This window comes from Stomoxys calcitrans, chromosome 5 (genome assembly GCF_963082655.1).
Source record: "Stomoxys calcitrans chromosome 5, idStoCalc2.1, whole genome shotgun sequence".
Classification (NCBI taxonomy): Eukaryota; Metazoa; Arthropoda; class Insecta; order Diptera; family Muscidae; genus Stomoxys; species Stomoxys calcitrans.
Genome location: NC_081556.1, coordinates 44466136 through 44486751, shown reverse-complemented (window position 1 = coordinate 44486751; position 20616 = coordinate 44466136). Strand labels below are relative to the sequence as shown.

Below are 20616 nucleotides of genomic sequence, written 5' to 3'. Positions count from 1 at the left end.
CTATGTGACAGCTATATTCAAATACATTTCGATCTTAACTATATTTGGGTCAGATGGCGGGTGGCTTAAAACAACTCACTGGTTAAAATTTCATCGAAATCGGGTAATAAATGCAGCTTTTATGAGTTCCAGACCTTTAAACGACAGATCGGTCTATATGACAGCTTTATCTATATATAGTTCGATCTGAAACATATTTGGGGCGGATGTCGGGTGGCCTAAAAACAACTCACTGTTTCAAATTTCAGCGAAATCGGCAATCCCGTGTCCTATAGTCAAATTCTATAGAATGGTGGGATGCGAAGACCGCATCCTGCAACCGGGCGGTGAAGCGGACCCCTTCACTACGCCCCCTTCTCAGACAACTTATCCGCCGCCCTTGGAGTACACTCCAAAATGACGTTGACAGCACCGCCCTTATTCTTTTAAGGCGCAATAGACAAACGGACGGTCCGACGGAAGACGTCCTTATTCATCAAGTCCTTCAAATTCAAGGAGTACAGGTCAGCCATAAACTCATCTGGAGTTATGGCAGCATGTACCCCGAGGACAACTACTTTGGGGACCAGCCTCTTGGCCACAGAAACTTCATCATCAAACCATTTATTACCTCCTTTATCTCACTAACAATCACTCCGAAGACCGCATCCTGCAACCGGGCGGTGAAGCGGAACCCCTTCACTACGCCCCCTTCTCAGACAACTTATCCGCCGCCCTTGGAGTACACTCCAAAATGACGTTGACAGCACCGCCCTTATTCTTTTAAGGCGCAATAGACAAACGGACGGTCCGACGGAAGACGTCCTTATTCATCAAGTCCTTCAAATTCAAGGAGTACAGGTCAGCCATAAACTCATCTGGAGTTATGGCAGCATGTACCCCGAGGACAACTACTTTGGGGACCAGCCTCTTGGCCACAGAAACTTCATCATCAAACCATTTATTACCTCCTTTATCTCACTAACAATCACTCCATCCTCGCAATCTCCCCTTTCCAAGGGTGCAAACACCCTCCTACGCGCCATAATCTTCCTCTTTGCCCTCCTTGGAGTTGAAGGCCCTTTAACCACTACACTGGCAGCGCCACCAGCGCCATTAACCATTGATCCACTGGCACTACCAACATCATCGCCATACTCTCATTCACACCAGCAGCTGACAAAACACCATTAGCTGCTCCACCACCTGACTTCTTCGCCTCCACAGAAACACCCTCGTTGAGAGACTCCAACTTAAGAGAGGTTTGCGCGTCCTCCCCAGGACTTCCACCAGAGACCAAATCCTGAGACTCCACTACCCTCCAATCCTACCAGCAGCCTCCCGTCCAGCACGGAGCAGCGACGAATCGGTACTCATAGCGACGTCCGACGTCCTCCACCTGCTTCACTCACCTTCTACCCTTTACTCTCTTCACCATTACCCTCACACTCTTAATCCTTCCCAGAATCGAAGACTCCTCCGACGCAAAAGTCTCAATTGCCCAAAAAATAACTTCCCAAAATTCACTAACTGCACTTTAATTTCGCTCTATCAATTTTGTCACAGCATTCTACTCACTCTCCATCCAGTCGCTCTGACATCCGTAAACATATACATTTCCCGATGTTCCAGTCAGTGTGGATTACCCATTGTACCATTATTCCTATGCAGATGGTTTCAAACTAGACCACCAGGTGGGCTTTGGGGTGTACCCTGAAGAACTAGAACTGGTCATATCGGCCACTGTAGTGTGTATCAAGCGGAGATCCCTGCAATTAAAGAAGTGGTAGAATGTCCAAGATTTAATGTCATAACGAAGATTGGCGTAAATATCTTCTCAAACAGCCAGAAAGCCCTTAAATCCCAGAAGAACATCTTTTTGAGCTCAAAAGCAGCTATTGACTGTTGCTGATCTCTCAACGAGATGGCTGAACAGTTCAATGTTCAACTGTTCTGGGTGCAGAAGCTATGAGGACATCGAGAAAGAAGAGACTATAGAACATCTGCTGTGTATGCATCCCTCTTTAGGTTGTTGGGCTATGTGGATGGTTCAACGGTAGGAACTAGAAATCATTTTCCTTCTACGGTTCTTGTGGTATAACAGTGGACGAAGACGTCTAAGTAGGTCTGATGGCAAACAGCCACTTAAATCGAACTCGTGGGACTTTAATATAATTGAATCTTTATGAACCTTGAAAGGCTTCGAAATATTAAAACTAGTAAGAGCGTACTAAGTTCGGCCGGGCCGAATCTTATATACCCTTTACCATGGATCGCATTTGTCGAGTTCTTTGCACGGTATTTCTTTTTAGGCAAACAAAGAAAAATGGATAAGAATTGTTATACTATCAGAAATATATCAAGCTATAGTCCGATTCGGGCCATAAGTTAATTGAATGTTGAAGACCATAGTAGAAGTCATTGGGTAATATTTCAGTCCATTCGAATAAGAATTGCGCCCTCTAGTGGTTCAAGAAGTCAAGACCCAAGATCGGTTTATATGGCAGCTATATCAGGTTATGGACTGATTTGGCCCATTTACAATCCCAACCGACCTACACTAATAAAACGTATTTGTGCAAAATTGTGGCTAGCTTTACTCTCCTGCTTTCGACAGACAGACGGACGGACGGACAGACAGACGGACAGACGGACGGACATGTCTAGATCGACTTAAAATAACATGACGATCAAGACTATGCACAATGATCGCGATGAAAATAGGGTACTACATTTTTTGATATCTGAAAGGGGATGACCTTCCTCCTTACCCTTATTGTCCGAAACGCCAGTTCTCGATGATGGGTGGTGCGATTTAAGTGAAATATTGTATGCTCTCTTATAGTACCCTAAAAATAAAAATTTGGTATCCAAATTTCGGATGGGGTACCTAGGGGGCCGCCCCATCCTAAAACCTACCAAATATATATTTAAACCAATCACGACAATATGGGACTCAAATGAAAGGAAAATACCCCACAAACAGCAATTTTTTACTGACCATCGCAATATGGGGCTCAAATAAAGGCATATGGGAGTAGAATACAAATTTGATATCCAAATGTAGGACCGTATATTGAGGGCATCACCCCTTCCCTAAAACACCCCCTCAAGTGTAAGGTATTTGATATTAGATAACGAATTTGATAACCAATTTTGGGGCCATGTGTTTGGGGGACGCCTCATCCTGTAAACTCCCCTTAAAACCAAAGGCATTATGGGGTTTTAATAAATGGTATTTGAGAGAAGAGCACGATGCTGATATTGTTTCAGGGCCAAGTGTCTGGGAGACCACCTCACTCCCGAAAACACCCCTAAATCAGACATCATGGGGGCTGAAATAAAGTATTTTAAGAATGGAGTACATCTTACATCCAAACTTAAATTCGCAGACCAATAAAGATCATATGGGATTCAGATATTAGCATGGTATTTCACTAAAAGCTTCTTAATTGTCGAAAATAAATATTCCAAGGAAAATTTTGTTCCATATAAAGTAAAAGGAGGCACAGCGGAGCGGGCCCGGTCCAGCTAGTGTTGTCTAAAATTCAATTTACGATCTAAGAGAATGCCAAGATCTTCAAAAGTTTCTTCTATGTCAATTTCATGACCGTTAAGATGATAACTTTTTGACAAGTCAAACCTACTTCCACATTTAAATAGGGGAATAATATAGGATTTCTTCCCTAGCTCAGGTACAAGGCCTTATTTTATAGATCTATTAAAAATCTCGGTTAAAGGAAATTTAGGGTGATCAGCGCAATCTTAGACCCATATTTCGAGATGTTACAAAAGGAATGACGAAATTAGTATACATGAGTAATCTATAAAATTAGGCCTTGTACCTGAACTATGTAAGAAATCATATATTATTCCCTATGATGGAAGGTATAAAGAAAATATAAAAGCTCTTTAGGGTGTAGCGATTTACACCGGACCAGTTAGTTTCGTATAAAAATCAAAAGTTTCCCACCACCTCAGGAAAATTTTAATTTTTATACCCACCACCGAAGGATGGGGGTACATTCATTTTGTCATTCCGTTTGCAACACTTCGAAATATCCATTTCCAACCCTATAAAGTATATATATTCTTGATCAGCGTAAAAATCTAAGACGATCTAGACATTTCCGTCCGTCTGCCAGTTGAAATCACGCTACAGTCTTCAAAAATTGAAATATTGAGCTGAAACTTTGCACAGATTCTTTTTTTTTTGTCCATAAGCAGGTTAAGTTCGAAGATGGGCTATATCGGACTATATCTAGATATAGCCCCCATATAGACCGATCCGCCGATTTAGAGTCTCACACCCATAAAAGCCACATCTATTATCCGATTTTGCTGAAATTTGGGACAGTGAGTTGTGTTAGGCTCCCCAACATCCTCCGCTTATTTGGCCCAGGTCGGTTCAGATTTCGATATAGCTGCAATATAGACCGATCCGCCGATTTAGGGTCTTAGGCCCATAAAAGCCACATTTACTATCCGATTTCGCTGAAATTTGGGACGGTGAGATGTGTTAGGCCCTTCGACATTCTTCGTCAATTTGACCCAGATTGGTTTAGATTTGGATATAGCTGCCATATAGACCGATCCGCCGATTTAGGGTCTTAGGCCCATAAAAGCCACATTTACTATCCGATTTTGCTGAAATTTGGGACGGTGAGTTGTGTTAGGCCCTTCGACATTCTTCGTCAATTTGACCCAGATCGGTTTAGATTTGGTTATAGCTGCCATATAGACCGATCCTCCGGTTTAGTGTCTTAGGCCCATAAAAGCTACATTTATTATCCGATTTTGCTGAAACTTGGGACAGTGAGTTGTGTTAGGCCCTTCGACATTCTTCGTCAATTTGGCCCAGATCGGTTCAGATTTGGATATAGCTGCCATATAGACCGATCCTCCGATTTAGGGTCTTAGGCCCATAAAAGCCACATTTATTATCCGATTTTGCTGAAATTTGGGACAGTGAGATGTGTTAGACCCTTCGATATCCTTCGTCAATTTGGCTCATATCGGTACAGATTTGGATATAGCTGCCATATAGACCGATCCTCCGATTTAGGATCTTAGGCCCAAAAGAGCCACATTTAGTATCAGATTTTGATGACATTTGGGACAGAGAGTTGTGTCAAGCCCTTCGACTTACTTCGTAAATTTGGTCCAGATCGGTCGAGATTCGGAATTAAAGGTGGTTTACATATATACCCTAGGTGGTGGGTATCCAAAGTTCGGCCCGGCCGAATTTAACGCCTTTTACTTGTTAAAATTTTCTTTTAGAAATTAAACTTTAGCAAAATTTCCCTTAGAAATGACATTGAATCAACATTTCCTTCCGAGACAATTTATTGCTCCCTTTCAAATAAAGGTTATCATTGATACGATATGTAGTATGTAGGAATGGTTCTCTCTTACCGAGAATATTTCTTATGCTATTGTTTTTGTTTTGGACAACTTCATAAATATTACTTTTATAAAAATCAACTCCAAAAACAAAATTTCATTTATTTCTATATCTTAGCCAAAATATTATGCAGCAGTTATCTAATCAAAGGAACATATTTCTGACCTGTCCCTTTCTTGCTCTCGCAAACAAACGATAAGAACGTCTGTTTGAAGTATCATCAACTGTCTGACGGCCCGTGTCGCTCTGTCGCTGAAAATCTCCCCACAAATCAATCTACTAATTTATTGCTGATTTAAATTGGAAAACGAACGCATTGACGCATTTTGGTATAAAAAGAAGATACAAATTTTTGCAAACAGTTAGTAAAGCTTTTGCTGTGAACGCAACGAAATGTTTTTCACTAAAATCAATTTGAGCCTGGTTGTGCTCTTGGCCGTTTCTAGCCAATTGGCTAGTGGACAATTCAATCCCAATTTTGCCTCGGGTCGCAGTACCATTGTCCATTTGTTTGAATGGAAATGGGATGATATAGCCGCGGAATGTGAAAGATTCTTGGGTCCTAAAGGATTTGGCGGTGTGCAGGTGAGTTCTGGCCATAGGATGTGCTGCGAAACTTCTCTTGTTAACGCCCAGTGTTTGTCTTAAAGGTCTCTCCGGTCAATGAGAATATTGTGGTCGGCAATCGTCCCTGGTGGGAACGTTATCAACCCATATCCTACCTCTTAACCACCCGTTCCGGCAATGAAGCCCAATTCTCCAGCATGGTTAGACGTTGCAACAATGTAGGTGTTCGCATTTATGTGGATGTTGTCATCAACCACATGACCGGTGATGCCTCTCAAGCCAAGGGAACTGGTGGCTCCACAGCCAATCCCGGTTCCAAGAGTTACCCTGCAGTTCCCTACTCCTCCCTGGACTTCCATTCCACCTGTAGCATCAATAACTACAATGATGTGAATCAAGTGCGCAATTGCGAGTTGGTCGGTTTGAAGGATTTGGATCAGGGCAAATCGTATGTGCAGGATCGTATTGTGGATTTCATGAATAAATTGATTTCATTGGGTGTGGCTGGTTTCCGTGTGGATGCTGCCAAACATATGTGGCCAGCTCATTTGAAGGTGAGTATGTGAAACAGAAAATAGTCTCCTCAAAGATTGAAAACCCCGAACTAAGTGAGTCCCGATTCACACAAGAAAATTTTACCAGCGACAATTCTCTGCTTGTTGGAGAAACAGAGGCTAGGGGTATGAAGAAAAACCCCTTCACTTTATTTCCTATAATCATAGCATTGCCGCAAGTAAAATTGTCTGGTTTTAATTGGGGAAAAAAATCTTAAAATAATGCAACGCCATCTAGCGGCGGTTTATTTATTTTATATTTGAACAAAATTAACTTTTCATTAAGTAAGCTCATAGTAGGGCAAGTTTGCCAGTGGCAAATGGCATGTTCATGGCAAATTTGCATTTGCTAGCTCATAGTAGACCTTACAATGGTTAGATCTGTCTCTGTAGCCATTGAAAGTCACTTCGCTCCACTTTACTTCACTTCTTCAAGCTTTTCATTTTGATTTCTGACTTAACTTCTTCATCTCTTACTTTTCTTTATTATTCTTTTAGACTATCTACAATCGCTTGAATAACTTGAATACCGGTCATGGTTTCGCTAGCAATGCCCGTCCCTTCATCTTCCAAGAAGTCATCGATTTGGGTGGTGAAGCCATCTCCAAATATGAATACACCGATTTGGGTACCGTCACCGAATTCAGCCATTCCAATTCGATTGGCAAAGTCTTCCGTGGCAAGGATCAGATGCGTTGGCTCTCCAACTGGGGCACCGCTTGGGGCTTTATGCCCTCCGATCGTTCCCTCATCTTTGTCGATAATCATGACAATCAACGCGGCCATGGTGCTGGTGGTGCTGACATTCTTACCTACAAACAAGCCAGACAATATAAAATGGCCACTGCCTTCATGTTGGCTCATCCCTTCGGCATTACTCGTGTCATGTCTTCCTTCGCCTTCGATAACACCGATCAGGGACCTCCCACCACCGATGGTTCAAATATTCGTTCGCCCACTATCAATGCTGACCAATCTTGCGGTGGCGGTTGGATTTGTGAACATCGTTGGCGTCAAATTACCAACATGGTCGAGTTCAGAAACGTTGCGGGCTCAACTGGTGTACAAAATTGGTGGGATAATGGCAGCAACCAGATTGCCTTCTGTCGTGGCAATAAGGCTTTCATCGCCCTCAACGGTGATGGTTGGGATTTGAATACCTCGTTGCAAACCTGCTTGCCTGCCGGTACCTATTGTGATGTCATTTCCGGCTCGAAATCTGGTTCCAGCTGTACTGGTAAGCAAGTACAAGTGGGTTCTGATGGTCGTGCTAGCATTAGCGTTCGTACTTCCGATGCTGATGGTGCCCTTGCTATTCATGTCAATTCAAGATTGTAAATTACGATAAAGTTTTGGTTCAAATAAAAGGCATTTAAAAATTTTTAAAATATTTAAATTTTTTGGATATAGAGGAAAAAAATTGTTTGTAAAAAGGCATTAAGTTCGGCCGAGCCGATCTTTGGATACCCACAACCTCGGGTATATATGTAAAGCACCTTTCGTCATAATCCGTTGAAAATGCAGTTATATCGAAATATGGTACGATTTGGACCAAATTCGTCACTGACATTGAGTGGTCTAATAAGTACAAGTTCTTTTTTTAATTTTATAGAACAACAATATTGGTCCTTTTGGTAGCCATATCCAAATATAGACCGATCTGAACCATATACGACACAGATGTCGAAAAGCCTAACATAAGTCACTGTGTTAAATTTCGGCGAAATCGGACTATAAATGTGCCTTTTATGGGCCCAAGACTTTAAATCGAGCGATCGGTCTATATGGCAGCTATATCCAAATCTGAACCGATCTGGACAAGTTTTAAAACGGGTGTCGAAAAGCCCAACACAACTCACTGTCCCAAATTTCGGCGAAATCAGACAATATATGCGCCTTTTATGGGCCCAAAACCTTAAATCGAGAAATCGGTCTATATGGCAGCTATATCCAAATCTGGACCGATCTGGGCCAAATTGGAGAAAGTTGTCGAAGAGCCTAATACAACTCACTGTCCCAAATTTCGGCGAAATCGGATAATAAATGCGCCTTTTATGGGCCCAAAAACTTAAATCGAGAGATCGGTCTATATGGCAGCTATAGCCAAATCTGGACCGATCTGAGCCAATTGGGCCTAAGACCCTTAATGGGCGGATCGGTCTATATGGGACTATATCCAAATCTAGACCGATTTGGGGCAAATTGAAGTAAGATGTCGAAGGGCCTTACGCATCTTACTGTTCCACATTTCAGAAAAATCGGATAATAAATGTGGCCTTGGACCCTAAAACGGCGGATCGGTCTCTGGCAGCTATATCCAAACCTGGACCGATCTGGGCCAAATTGAAGAAGGATGTCGACTGGCCTAACAACTCAATGTCTCAAAATTTCAGCAAAATCGGATAATAAATGTGGCTTTTATGGGCCTAAAGCCCTAAATCGGCGGATCGGTCTATATGGGGACTAAATCAAGATATAGTCCGATATAAACCATATTCGCACTTCGAACTCCAACAGCTGCGGCTTACACCAAAGGTTACACGGCTAGAATTTGAAACGGCACCGCAGTTAACCAAAAGACTGCGGTCACCTGGGGGGCATCCGCGGTGATGGAAGTTGTCGACATGGGAGAAGAACAGGGCTGCATACCTAGGAACAATTGAAGTGGAATTTCCTGGCCCTTCTATAGTCTGTGACGATGCAGGTTGATATCGGGGCCGATACAAATTAAATGCCTTCGGGAATCAACGCTCAATTGAGATATATCGTTGCGCCCTAAAGAAGATTGGCGGGATCTGGCCAGGCGCAGCACTGACCAATGGCTCACGCTTGGATACCAAGGATTCCCTTAGATCCTGAATCCATACGTGAGAGACAAAGGGACTGTACTCCCAACCACCGACTAAAGTTTGGTAGATTGGTTATTTAAAGGCGCCAATAACCCGCCTTGTCATATCGAGCATCATAGGCACTCAGTAGTTGTCCAAGAACCGGTGCCGCACGACCTCTCACTGAGACTCTCCGCTCGATACCGCTGATTGTCCACGACGGCCGTTGTAGCTACTCCGTATGGAACATTCCATTATGCGCAACCGCGCCCGGTAGCTCGCAGCTAAGCTTCTCGTAACAGTACTAAACACCACATAGATCGAACCTCAATATCCACGGCACCTGAAAGGCGTCGAAGCGGGAACAGTTAAGTAGTCGCGTATGCTGATGACGTTGCTATTGCGTTAAGGGGAACGTTTCGCAGAACTCTTAAAGACATACTTCAGGAAGCTCTACGTGTGACAGCGAAGTGGGCTACCGAAAGTGATCTAAGCGTAAATCAGTGCAAGACAAAAGTAGTTATCTTCCACAGGAAATACAAGTTACCTACAGTGGCCCCTGTCTTCTTGGGAGAAGATAATGTTCCATTTACAGAAAGAGCAAAATACCTGAGTGTTTAGCTGAACAGGAAATTGAACTTCAAATCCAGCATTTTGGAAAGGGCAAGAAAGGCCACTCTTGCCCGGTACACCTGCAAGAGTGCTATTGCCAAAAGTTGGGGATTTAAACCGTGTGTCATGCAATGGGTATATACTGCAGTGGTCAGACCTAAAGAGTGATTTTTTTGAGGTTAGGATTTTCATGCATTAGTATTTGACAGATCACGTGGGATTTCAGACATGGTGTCAAAGAGAAAGATGCTCAGTATGCTTTGACATTTCATCATGAATAGACTTACTAACGAGCAACGCTTGCAAATCATTGAATTTTATTACCAAAATCAGTGTTCGGTTCGAAATGTGTTCATTCACCGTTCAGCGATGAGGCTCATTTCTGGTTGAATGGCTACGTAAATAAGCAAAATTGCCGCATTTGGAGTGAAGAGCAACCAGAAGCCGTTCAAGAACTGCCCATGCATCCCGAAAAATGCACTGTTTGGTGTGGTTTGTACGCTGGTGGAATCATTGGACCGTATTTTTTCAAAGATGCTGTTGGACGCAACGTTACGGTGAATGAACACATTTCGAACCGAACACTGATTTTGGTAATAAAATTCAATGATTTGCAAGCGTTGCTCGTTAGTAAGTCTATTCATGATGAAATGTCAAAGCATACTGAGCATCTTTCTCTTTGACACCATGTCTGAAATCCCACGTGATCTGTCAAATACTAATGCATGAAAATCCTAACCTCAAAAAAATCACCCTTTATAATGCTATGGTGCTGTGGTCTGGTGGACGGTGTTTCAAAAATCCACCCACTGTTCAATACTCAGCTAGATCCAAAGTATGGTTTGTGCATAACAGCCGCATTGAGGATAACACCATCTGATACACTGAATTTAATGGACATAGCGGCTAGACAAATTGCCGCTACCACTACTGTGAGGTTAAGGGAGCTTTCTCTTTGGTCATGCGGCGCCTACGGACACTGTGTTATCCTTTATATAATGCGCAATCACACACTGCCCGGGATCAGTGTGGATTACACATTGCCTCAGCCGCTCGCAAATATTTACCGACCATGGCAATATGGGGCTCAAATGAAAGGTAATGGGGAGTAGGGCACGAAATTTATAGCAGCTTTCGGGACCAAATTTCTTGGTGTCGAGCATTTCCCCCCAAAAAAAGCAATCCCATGGCAGCCGGTTGTATGTACCGGATTGACCCGATGAATTCCTTCATCGGCAAGGGCTGCCGCCTTAGTGTACCACACACTGCTACTACTACAACAACAACAACCAAACCAAACAGGACTTATTTATTGGCCATGGCAATATGGAGCACAAATTAATGGAATATGGGAATAGAATACGAATCTGATATCGAAATGTGGGACCAAGAGTTTTAGGGACGCCTCATGCCATCAAGCAATGGCAATATGGGGTTTAAATAAGTGGTATTTGAGAGTAAAGCATGATGTTGTTAATTTTCCAGGGCTAAGTGTCTGGGGGACCACCCCACCCCCCAAAACACCCCTAAATAGGACATATTGGGTTGCCCAAAAAGTAATTGTGGATTTTTTAAAAGAAAGTAAATGCATTTTTAATAAAACTTAGAATGAACTTTTATCAAATATACTTTTTTACACTTTTTTTCTACAGCAAGCTAAAAGTAACAGCTGATAACTGACAGAAGAAAGAATGCAATTACAGAGTCACAAGCTGTGAAAAAATTTGTCAACGCCGACTATATGAAAAAATCCGCAATTACTTTTTGGGCAACCAATACATATTTACCGACCATGACAAAACGGAGCTCAAATTAAAAGTATTTGGAAGTAGAGCACAAAATCGGACCAAGTTTCTGAGATCAACACCACCCCCTATCTCACAAAGAACCAACCCTGAGGGCCTTCCCACAATCCCCATGAGAGTATCGGGATCTTTAATTTAGCTCTTCAAAGGATAATTTTGTTCCATATAATGTAAAATAAGGCGCAGCGGGCTCGGTTCAGCTAGTTTTCTATAGGAAAAAATGTTGACTACATTTTTTACAGAAACAAAGATTTTAAATTTACAGAAATAAAAATTTGACAATATTTTCTATAGAAATAAAATCTTGATAACATTTTTGTAGAAATAAAATTTTGCAAATTTTTTTTAAAACTCAAATTACGTTAAAATTTAATTTCGAGGAAATTTTGTTTTTAATTTGAAGCATTTATCCCCATGCAGCAAAAAGGCATTTCAACTGGCATGTCCCAAATTCCAGTCTAATTTATGGAATCGCCGCTAATTTGTTGCTGTTTTAGTTGAAATTATTACCTTGACAACATTTCTACTTCGACTATGTGCTTTGGAATGAATGCCCAACAAAACTGCTCCAAACCTAGCAACCCCCATAAACAAACTCAGGCAATCCCCTCAATTCCATAAAGAAATTTCAAACAAACCTCAAGTTGTGCTCGTTTTTCTTACAATAGTAGAGATTTAAAAAAATATATTTTCTAAAGAATAATAACTAAAATTAAAATTTCATAGTCTGTGCTAACCAATAATTTGCCCAAATGTTGCGAATACCAGGAATGCCGTTTCTGCCGGGCACCACTTTTAGAGATGTAAGTAAAAAAGGAATACTTAAAAAAATGAGATGAGTTCAAAGCCTTTGCTTCTAGATTTCCAAAACGAAATATCCCAAAGCCCAAACCTTAATGAGCTACAAGGGCATAAGCATGTTAAATGATCGCAAACCTCCCGGCTTGGTGGACTCACATGGCATGATAGTCGATCCCAATTGTCCTCCGGCTCAAGTCCCCTCCACCTATCCACCCAAAGTGGGACCCAAGCTTCCTCCTTGGCTGGCTTATGACAAGCAGGTGTTGTGTTTCAATGCCTATTTTAAAGAAACTCTGCAAGAGGTCTATCATGCTCCCTATCAAGTGAGGAAGGTGAAAATCTTCTACTACCTGGAAGATGGTACCATGCAAATTGTCGAACCCAAGGTCTTGAATTCGGGCATACCACAGGGTTGTATGGTGCATCGCCAGCGCATACCAAAAGCACCGCCCTGTCAATCGGAGTTTATATCGATTTTGGATTTAAATGTCAATACCACAGTGCAAATATTCGATAGAGTTTATCACATAACCAGCTGTGATAAATTTACTCGGCATTTTTTGAATAAATCGGGAATACCAGTGCCCGATCCCATAGATGAGCCAGTGTAAGTAGAAAATTGGTTTCCTCGCTTTGATTACCACCTAAGGGAATTGAGCTTTAATCACCAGTAGAATGTTGCATACAAGGAGAGATTGTTTTGAATAAGTTCTGAATAGACAACTCCAACCACAGATATCACACAGTCATAATTTTTATTGTCCTTAGTGACCCTTTTTCTTTTTTCCTTTAGAGATCCCACCACCGAAATGCGCAAACGTTCTGGCCTCAAGCTGACAAATCCTATACCCAAGAAACACTCATTTGCCCAATTCTTGGAATTTGATCGCAAGGTTTTAAAATTTCAAGGCTATTGGGATGATCGCTCGGAATTTGGTGATGTCAGAAAATTGGATATCTGTTATTATTTGTCGGATGACACCATGGATATTAAGGAACGTTTCCCCAAGAACTCGGGCAGAGAAGGCCCCAGCACTTTCCTAAAGAGATGTAAATTGCCAAGGGTAAGTTGAAGGGTTAATAGGAAAATAAATTCGTCCGGACCGCAACTTGGTTATCCACTACCATAGATTCGAATAAAAATGAACAGAATAACAGTTTACATGAAAAGAAAAAATCAATAAATAATGACTTCTAGGGCCCCAAGATGTTAAACAAGGGATGGCTTTATGGGAGGCTGCATCTACTTAAAGACATGTTTGGTCATAAAAGTACTTAACATAGATTCAAAATTTCAGCCATAACAGCCAAATATGTCGGCTTCCAGAGGCTCAAGAAGTCTAGGTAGATTATCAATGCTACCCAACAGATAATCTCCCATCACGTATTGTCCACGCCTGCTCTCCTAATAACTGCCAGTCCACCAGTTGCTTTAAAAAGGTTTAAACAGGTTTCCTTGCCCATGCTCCAAGTGCTGCCGGCAAAATGCAAATTTGCCCATGAACATTCCATTTAGGAACTGGGACAAACTTCTCACATATCAATGAGTGCCGTCCGATTCTAGTTTAAGCTCAATAATAAAGGGCCTCCTTTTTATAGCCGAGTCCGAAAGGCGTGCCGCATTGCAACACCTCTTTCGGGAGAAGTTTTTACATGGCCACCATACAATTCTTTCAAATGGCATAGTCTACAAATGTCGACAGCATTAGAAGGGGACAAGCACCACTAAGAATTTTTTCTGATGTTCACGCCGGGATTTGAGCAAAGGCGTTCAACGTCATAGACGGACATGCTAACCTCTGCGCTACGGTGGCCTCTATGATGCCAGCAGTAATTTGAAGACCTTGGTCCTGGTTCTTTTATGGGCTCCCGTCAAGGTATCGAACAGGGTGGCCGAATCCTAAAGAAATTAACCAAGTCATGGTTATTTGTCTTGGATTTTTTTTGTCTCTAAGATTGGAAGTCATCCAGGTGTGATATTATCCGGGAAGGTATTCATGTAAGATTAAAGCGCACGCGACTAGCAAACTCGGTTATTAAACGAATAACTCGAAGACCTTAGGTCCATTGTGTGCGCCATAGAGCTAAAGCGCAATGCCGGACAGAAATATGAAGCCAATGATCAAAACTAATGAAGGTAGGGAAAGAAATTCTAACCGGAGAAAATATGATCCTGCCAGCCAATTCAGGCCTCTACGGAACTCTAGAATACAAGATTGTTAAGTCTTGTAGAGAAGTCGGAGTAATCTGCCCTGCAAGAGGTTGTGCATAAAGAAGAAGAATCCTTCGATGCCACGACGTATACATTGGCGGTATGCATTGACATCGAGGTCAAGCAGATCATACAATCGCGGTATTATAGAGGCGACGATAGGAAACCTGCATGTAATAGAAGAGGTTTTCGATCGGATACCTGGGATGACACTTGAGGTCGAGTGCAAAACACTGCTACCAGGTGCAATCCCATGGCAGCAGGTTGTACGCACCGGATTGACATGATGGTATCCTCATCGGCAAGGGCTGCCGCCTCAGTGTACGTGTTCGTCTTTTTTCGTCATGGGAGAGGCACATCCCGGAGTGCCTTCTCCGCAAGCTTCTGGTCCGTGCCGGGATTGAAAAGAACCCCAGACCCTGGTTCTGTTCGGTTTGCCAGAACCACCTTCATCATCGGTCGGTGTCGGTGAGGTGTAACCGGTGCATGGAGTGGATACATTTCCGATCTTGCTCTGGCCTCACTTCACTGCGGGAGTATAGTCATACTGGCTATGTCGCAAGGTGCTGTGCGAACATAGCCAGCAGTGGGTCGTCGTCGTCGGCTTCGGCGTCTTCGTCGACGGACTATGTGACCTCTACCGTACGGCAGTTTACGCAACGGCAGCATCCTAGCCCTAATATTGCCAGGCCAGTGCCGGGAAGTGTATCGTTCTTGCAGTTAAACTGCAACGGACTTCGTGGCAAGATCGATGAGATCGTGGACTTTATGAGTCGGAAGAGCATATTGGTCGCAGCGATCCAGGAGACAAAGCTGACTAACACCTGCAGCTTGCACAGTTGTCACGGTTACAATGTGCTACGTAAGGATCGCTCGAGGAATGGAGGTGGAGGATTGGCCTTCGTAATACACCATTCCGTGCAGTATAGACCTATCTCGCCTGCGCTTGACCCTAGTGACCCCTACATGGAATGCATGGGGTTAGCAGTCAGGTCTGGTACTGCCGAGATAGAGCTATACAACGTGTATATACCGCCGGTTGGTAGCTGTGTCCCGATTAATGGCCAGGCTTACAACCCCGACATAAGTGGGTTGCTATCTGCCCATAACCGTCTGGTTCTAGGGGACTTTAATGCGCATCACACGTATGGCATTCTCCCCTAGGTAACGACCAGCGTGGCATAGCCTTGGCAGAGCAAATTGATAGGTCCACGTTTTGCACGGTGAATGAGGATGCCCCCACTAGGATTACGAGGAGGTGCAGCAGCTCGCCAGACATCTCAATTGCATCCCCTGATCTCCTGAGTGGCGTATCCTGGCAAGCCGTCATCTCTTTGGGGTCGGACCACCTCCCCATAATTCTCACTATCGACCGACCACCCGACTTCATAACCTCTGAGAGCCGGACGTTTAGCAATTATAAGAAGGCCGATTGGACTGGCTTCAGAGAGTATACCAATCGCCACTTCAGTGAACTGCCACCCCCCTCTGATGTGCTTGCGGCCGAGAGGAAATACCGAGACGTCATTAACGCAGCAGCCGCTCGCTTTATACCAGGCGGGCGAATACCCCAAGTGCGACCCAATTTCCCCGGCGCAAGCAGTGGTACTCGCAGACGAGCGTGATGGGATTCGTGCTATGGACCCCGCTAACCCCAGAATCAGCGAGCTGAATCTGGAAATAAACAGGGTAGTCAACGAACATAAGCGGAATTTGTGGCTGGAACACTTGGAGCAATGTAACTTAGGCACCGGTGTAGGCAAACTGTGGGCCACTGTTGAGTCACTCTCGAACCCCGGTAGACGGGATGACAGGACCTCAGTCACTTTTGGCGATATAACCGTGACTGATCCAAAGAGATGCGCCAGGTTGGTCAACCGTCAATTTATTGTGCATCCCGAGAAAGACAGGGCAAGGAGGAGAGCCATTCGCTGTATTCGTTTCCTCCGAGCCGATGAACAGCCACCACAATTTACCGTGGGCGAAGTTACGAATGTCATCCGTGGCGCTAAATCTTCTAAGGCGTTGGGCCCCGACGGAATCTCTACATTGATGTTGAAGAATCTGGATTCACCTGGAGTTGAGTACCTTACCACTGTCCTCAACCTGTCATTGAACACTCTTATAGTTACCGATGTCTGGAAAATGGGCAGAGTGATCCAGCTACTGAAGCCTGGAAAAGACCCGAGTTTGGGGGAGTCGTACAGACCGATCTCCCTTCTCTCACCAGTAGCAAAGACGCTTGAGGCATTACTCCTCCCGAGCCGCGTAGGAGAATTTCCATTCGCCGAGCATCAACATGGATTTCGTAGACTACATAGCACAACAACAGCTTTCAATGCCATCACCGCACACATTTGCCGTGGCTTCAATCACCCCAGGCCATGTGATAGGACGGTCTTCGTGGCACTGGAACTATCGAAGGCATTCGACACGGTCAGCCATGCCAAACTATTTGAGGACATCACCAACACATCCCTCATTTTCGAATTACCTGTGTGGTCCGCAGTCATTTGTGGAATTCAGGGATAAGAAGTCTAATCACCATAGAGTGAAACAGGAAGTGATATCTCCGGCACTATTTAACCTCCACCTATCGTATCATATGCGGACGATTGTACGATCATGGCATCAGGCCTCCCACCCATTGTTGGCACCTGCGATAGGTTGAACGTCTACCTCAACGAACTTGCCTCATATATCGTTGCAAAAATTCGGAAGATATCTGCCAACAAATTGGCAGATTGTCCACATTGTTCACTAAAAAAAGAGCGTGAGGTGAATACCGAGCTGACTATGACGGTCGATGGAGAAATTATTCCGACCATACTTGGCGTCACATTTGACAGCTCCTACACTTTCTCCCCACATGCCACAGCAATCTGTAATAAAGTCAAAAGTAGAAACAAGGTCCTCAAGTCACTCGCTGGCAGCACTTGGGGTGCAGACAAAGAAACCTTGTTGACCATGTACAAAGCAATTGGCCGGTCTGTGGTAAGTTATGCAGCGCCAGTGTGGTCTCGTCAACTTTGTGACACACAGTGGAATAATATTCAGATCTGTCAGAATGCCGCCCTCCGAACTGCGACGGGCTGTCTCCTTAGTTCTCATGTGGACCACCTCCATCAGGAGACAAAGATCCTACCAGTGCGAAGCCATAACTACATGCTGTCTAAGCAATACCTTTTGGGCTGTTATCGCAGAAATCATCCAAATCATCATCTTGTGGATAGATACCCACCGCCCAGAAGCCTTAAGGTTGATCTACACGATCTAGAGCGTGAGGTCCAGCGCTACAAGAGAGAACCTCTAGATCAAGCGGCATATCAAGCGGGTCTGAACAACATTCATGCAGACACGGTAGCAGACGCGTTAATTGGCTACCGGGTGAATGTAGTCCTTGGAGAACGACCGCCACCCATTGCAACCCGAAGAAATCGACCTCCCCCGGCAAACCAGAGTGGTTCTGGCTCAATTACGTTCCGGCAGATGCAGCCGCCTCAATTCCCACAGAACAAGTATTGATGCCACCATGTAAGAGGTATGTGCCGATTATAACCAGGGACCACACGATACACGTCACCTGTTTAACTTCCCGGCCAGACCCACTCCACTCAGACCCAGATCCCTGTGGACGCACCCCATCTTAGTCGCAGAGTTCCTGGGTCTTGACATTCAACAGAATCAAGCAGACGAAGGATACAACAAGATAAACTGCTACAACAACAACAACCCACTCGACTCAGACCCAGATCCCTCTGGAGGCACCCCATCTTAGTTGCAGAGTTCAACAGAATCAAGCAGACGAAAGTTAGAACACAACACACTGCTACAACAACAAGGACTCCCACCAACAATCCAAATTCACTCTTCCCCAGCTCGAGAACAATCGACGTCCTCGTTCTACCATCCCAAACGGCCAACACAGAGGGGGGTCCACAATCGGCGTCGCACTCCCAGACCCAATCATCCATCCACGACCCAAACCTGGCCTGCTCGTCAGCCACATCGTCCCCCTTGATGGCCCGTTACCATCAGTTCATGTCATCTAAACTATCACCATATTTGACTTTTTGGGCACTCGAAGACGAAATTTTTCGCCGATTTAGCTGAAAATTTCCGAGTTGTGTTCTGGAATTTTAGCGCTCTGCTAACAACTACCAATCTCCTCTTTTTGTTATGTGGTGATGACCCTACATAAATTTCCATTACCAAATTCTTTTAATTTCTTTGAATTCCAGGAATTCTCTGGCCTTTCGTTACCTGGTCAACAGACTCCACAAAGTCTATTGAATGTTCTGGGCACCAATATGCGTAATGTGCGTTATGTTATGGATCCTCTGGATGTGGGACGCAAAGAAATCACCTACTACAAGGATCAGGATTTACAAATTGGAACGGTACTCAATGTATATGGCAGGGCGGTGGTACTCACAGATTGCGATGAATTCACCAAAACCTATTATCGCAAAAAGGTAAAAGAAAAAGAAAATGGTCAATCAAAAAAAGGGACAAATAACAAATCTTACCATATTTTCTTTAGTATGGCATTGAAGATTTCTCACCGGCTCCAGTGCCTTACAGATCGGACGATGCCAGTACGGCTAGACGCCGTGAACGCATATTGCCACCCTACAATGGCTGGGGTTCCTATGAGGATTCCGAGGGCAATTGCATATCGGTGGAGTCCAAACCACCACAGGCGGACTTTAAGAAATTCATACAATTGGATCGTTACATTTTGCGTTTTGGAGCCAAAGTCTTGTCCACCATAAGGGAGAATTGTGAGCGTATGTTTATTATTTCATATTTTCTATCCGATGATACCATACAAATATTTGAGGTGGCTGCCAGAAATTCTGGTTTCCTGGGAGGTGAATTTCTCAAGCGTTCGCGCATACCTTTGCCGGGTCAGCAGAAATTCACCTCGCGAAGACCACAATATTATGAGCCCTACAATTTCTATATTGGGGCCACGGTCAGTCTAAAGGATCATATATTCCATGTGGTATCGGCCGATGAGTATACCTTGATTTATATGGAGCAACATCCACAGCAGGTGAGTATGCTGCGAAAGCCATTCATTTCGATTACCTTTAATGGGGTACATATTCCCCTCCTTTTCAGTTCCCTCTTGCCGATATACAATCCATTATGAACAAGGTACGCGAAACTTTGCGTAACAGCTACAAAGACTTTGTCTGCAAATGTCTACCAGATGCAAATGCCGATGCCAAGGAGGTTCATGCCATTGGCTATGAGACCCTTAAGCAGGCCTTGGTCTCTGCCCTGGGCGACAACATCACCAATCATGAGATCATCACCATATGTCGTTTCTTCTCAGCCGAACAGGCCCCACCCATTACCTGTAATCGTGAAATTGTAAGGGCAGCTGTCCACTTGGAGATGAAGCGCAGCCTTTGGAATGGCATAGACGAAATGAAAGAGTATTTGTTCCACATAAATCCTTTAAACAAACCCTACCTGTCCGAGAGTAAAATCAGATCTGCCGTAAAAGGCTGTCGTCTGCCTTTCCCCCAGGAGCTAATCGACGATATGATGCGTGTGTTGAACCAAAATGCCTGTGGAGAGATTGAAGTTTGTGATTTGCTTAACTTCCTGGACATGAATTGTGGCAAGGTGCCCGACATTACCCCGGTGAATTTGGCCTTTGAGCTCTGTCCCAAAATACCCTTCCTGCACAAGGGGCGCCTGGTGAATTTCCAGTGTTTCCTAAAGCATTTGGGCCTCGATGAAGATTTGAAAAAACAATGCGATTAACTCAAATGATGTGTATTGGCTTTTTGTTTTCTAATAAATTCGTTTATTTTTCTTTTATATAAAAAAAAAAAGA

At 43.8% G+C, this 20616-nt stretch overlaps 2 protein-coding genes across 2 annotated transcripts; both read left to right on the top strand.

The window, feature by feature from the left end:
• Positions 1-5579: 5579 nt before the first annotated feature.
• On the top strand, positions 5580-7892 carry LOC131997569 (alpha-amylase A-like). The gene is made up of 3 exons (XM_059368412.1): positions 5580-5968; positions 6034-6504; positions 7003-7892. Exons 1-3 carry the CDS (start codon positions 5777-5779, stop codon positions 7840-7842), a joined length of 1503 nt encoding a protein of 500 aa, XP_059224395.1. The 5' UTR covers positions 5580-5776; the 3' UTR covers positions 7843-7892.
• A 4454-nt stretch (positions 7893-12346) lies between these two features.
• Positions 12347-20604, top strand: LOC106096255 (EF-hand domain-containing family member C2). The gene is made up of 6 exons (XM_013263908.2): positions 12347-12552; positions 12610-13157; positions 13344-13614; positions 19004-19237; positions 19306-19821; positions 19890-20604. Exons 1-6 carry the CDS (start codon positions 12502-12504, stop codon positions 20541-20543), a joined length of 2274 nt encoding a protein of 757 aa, XP_013119362.2. The 5' UTR covers positions 12347-12501; the 3' UTR covers positions 20544-20604.
• The last annotated feature ends 12 nt before the right edge of the window (positions 20605-20616 follow it).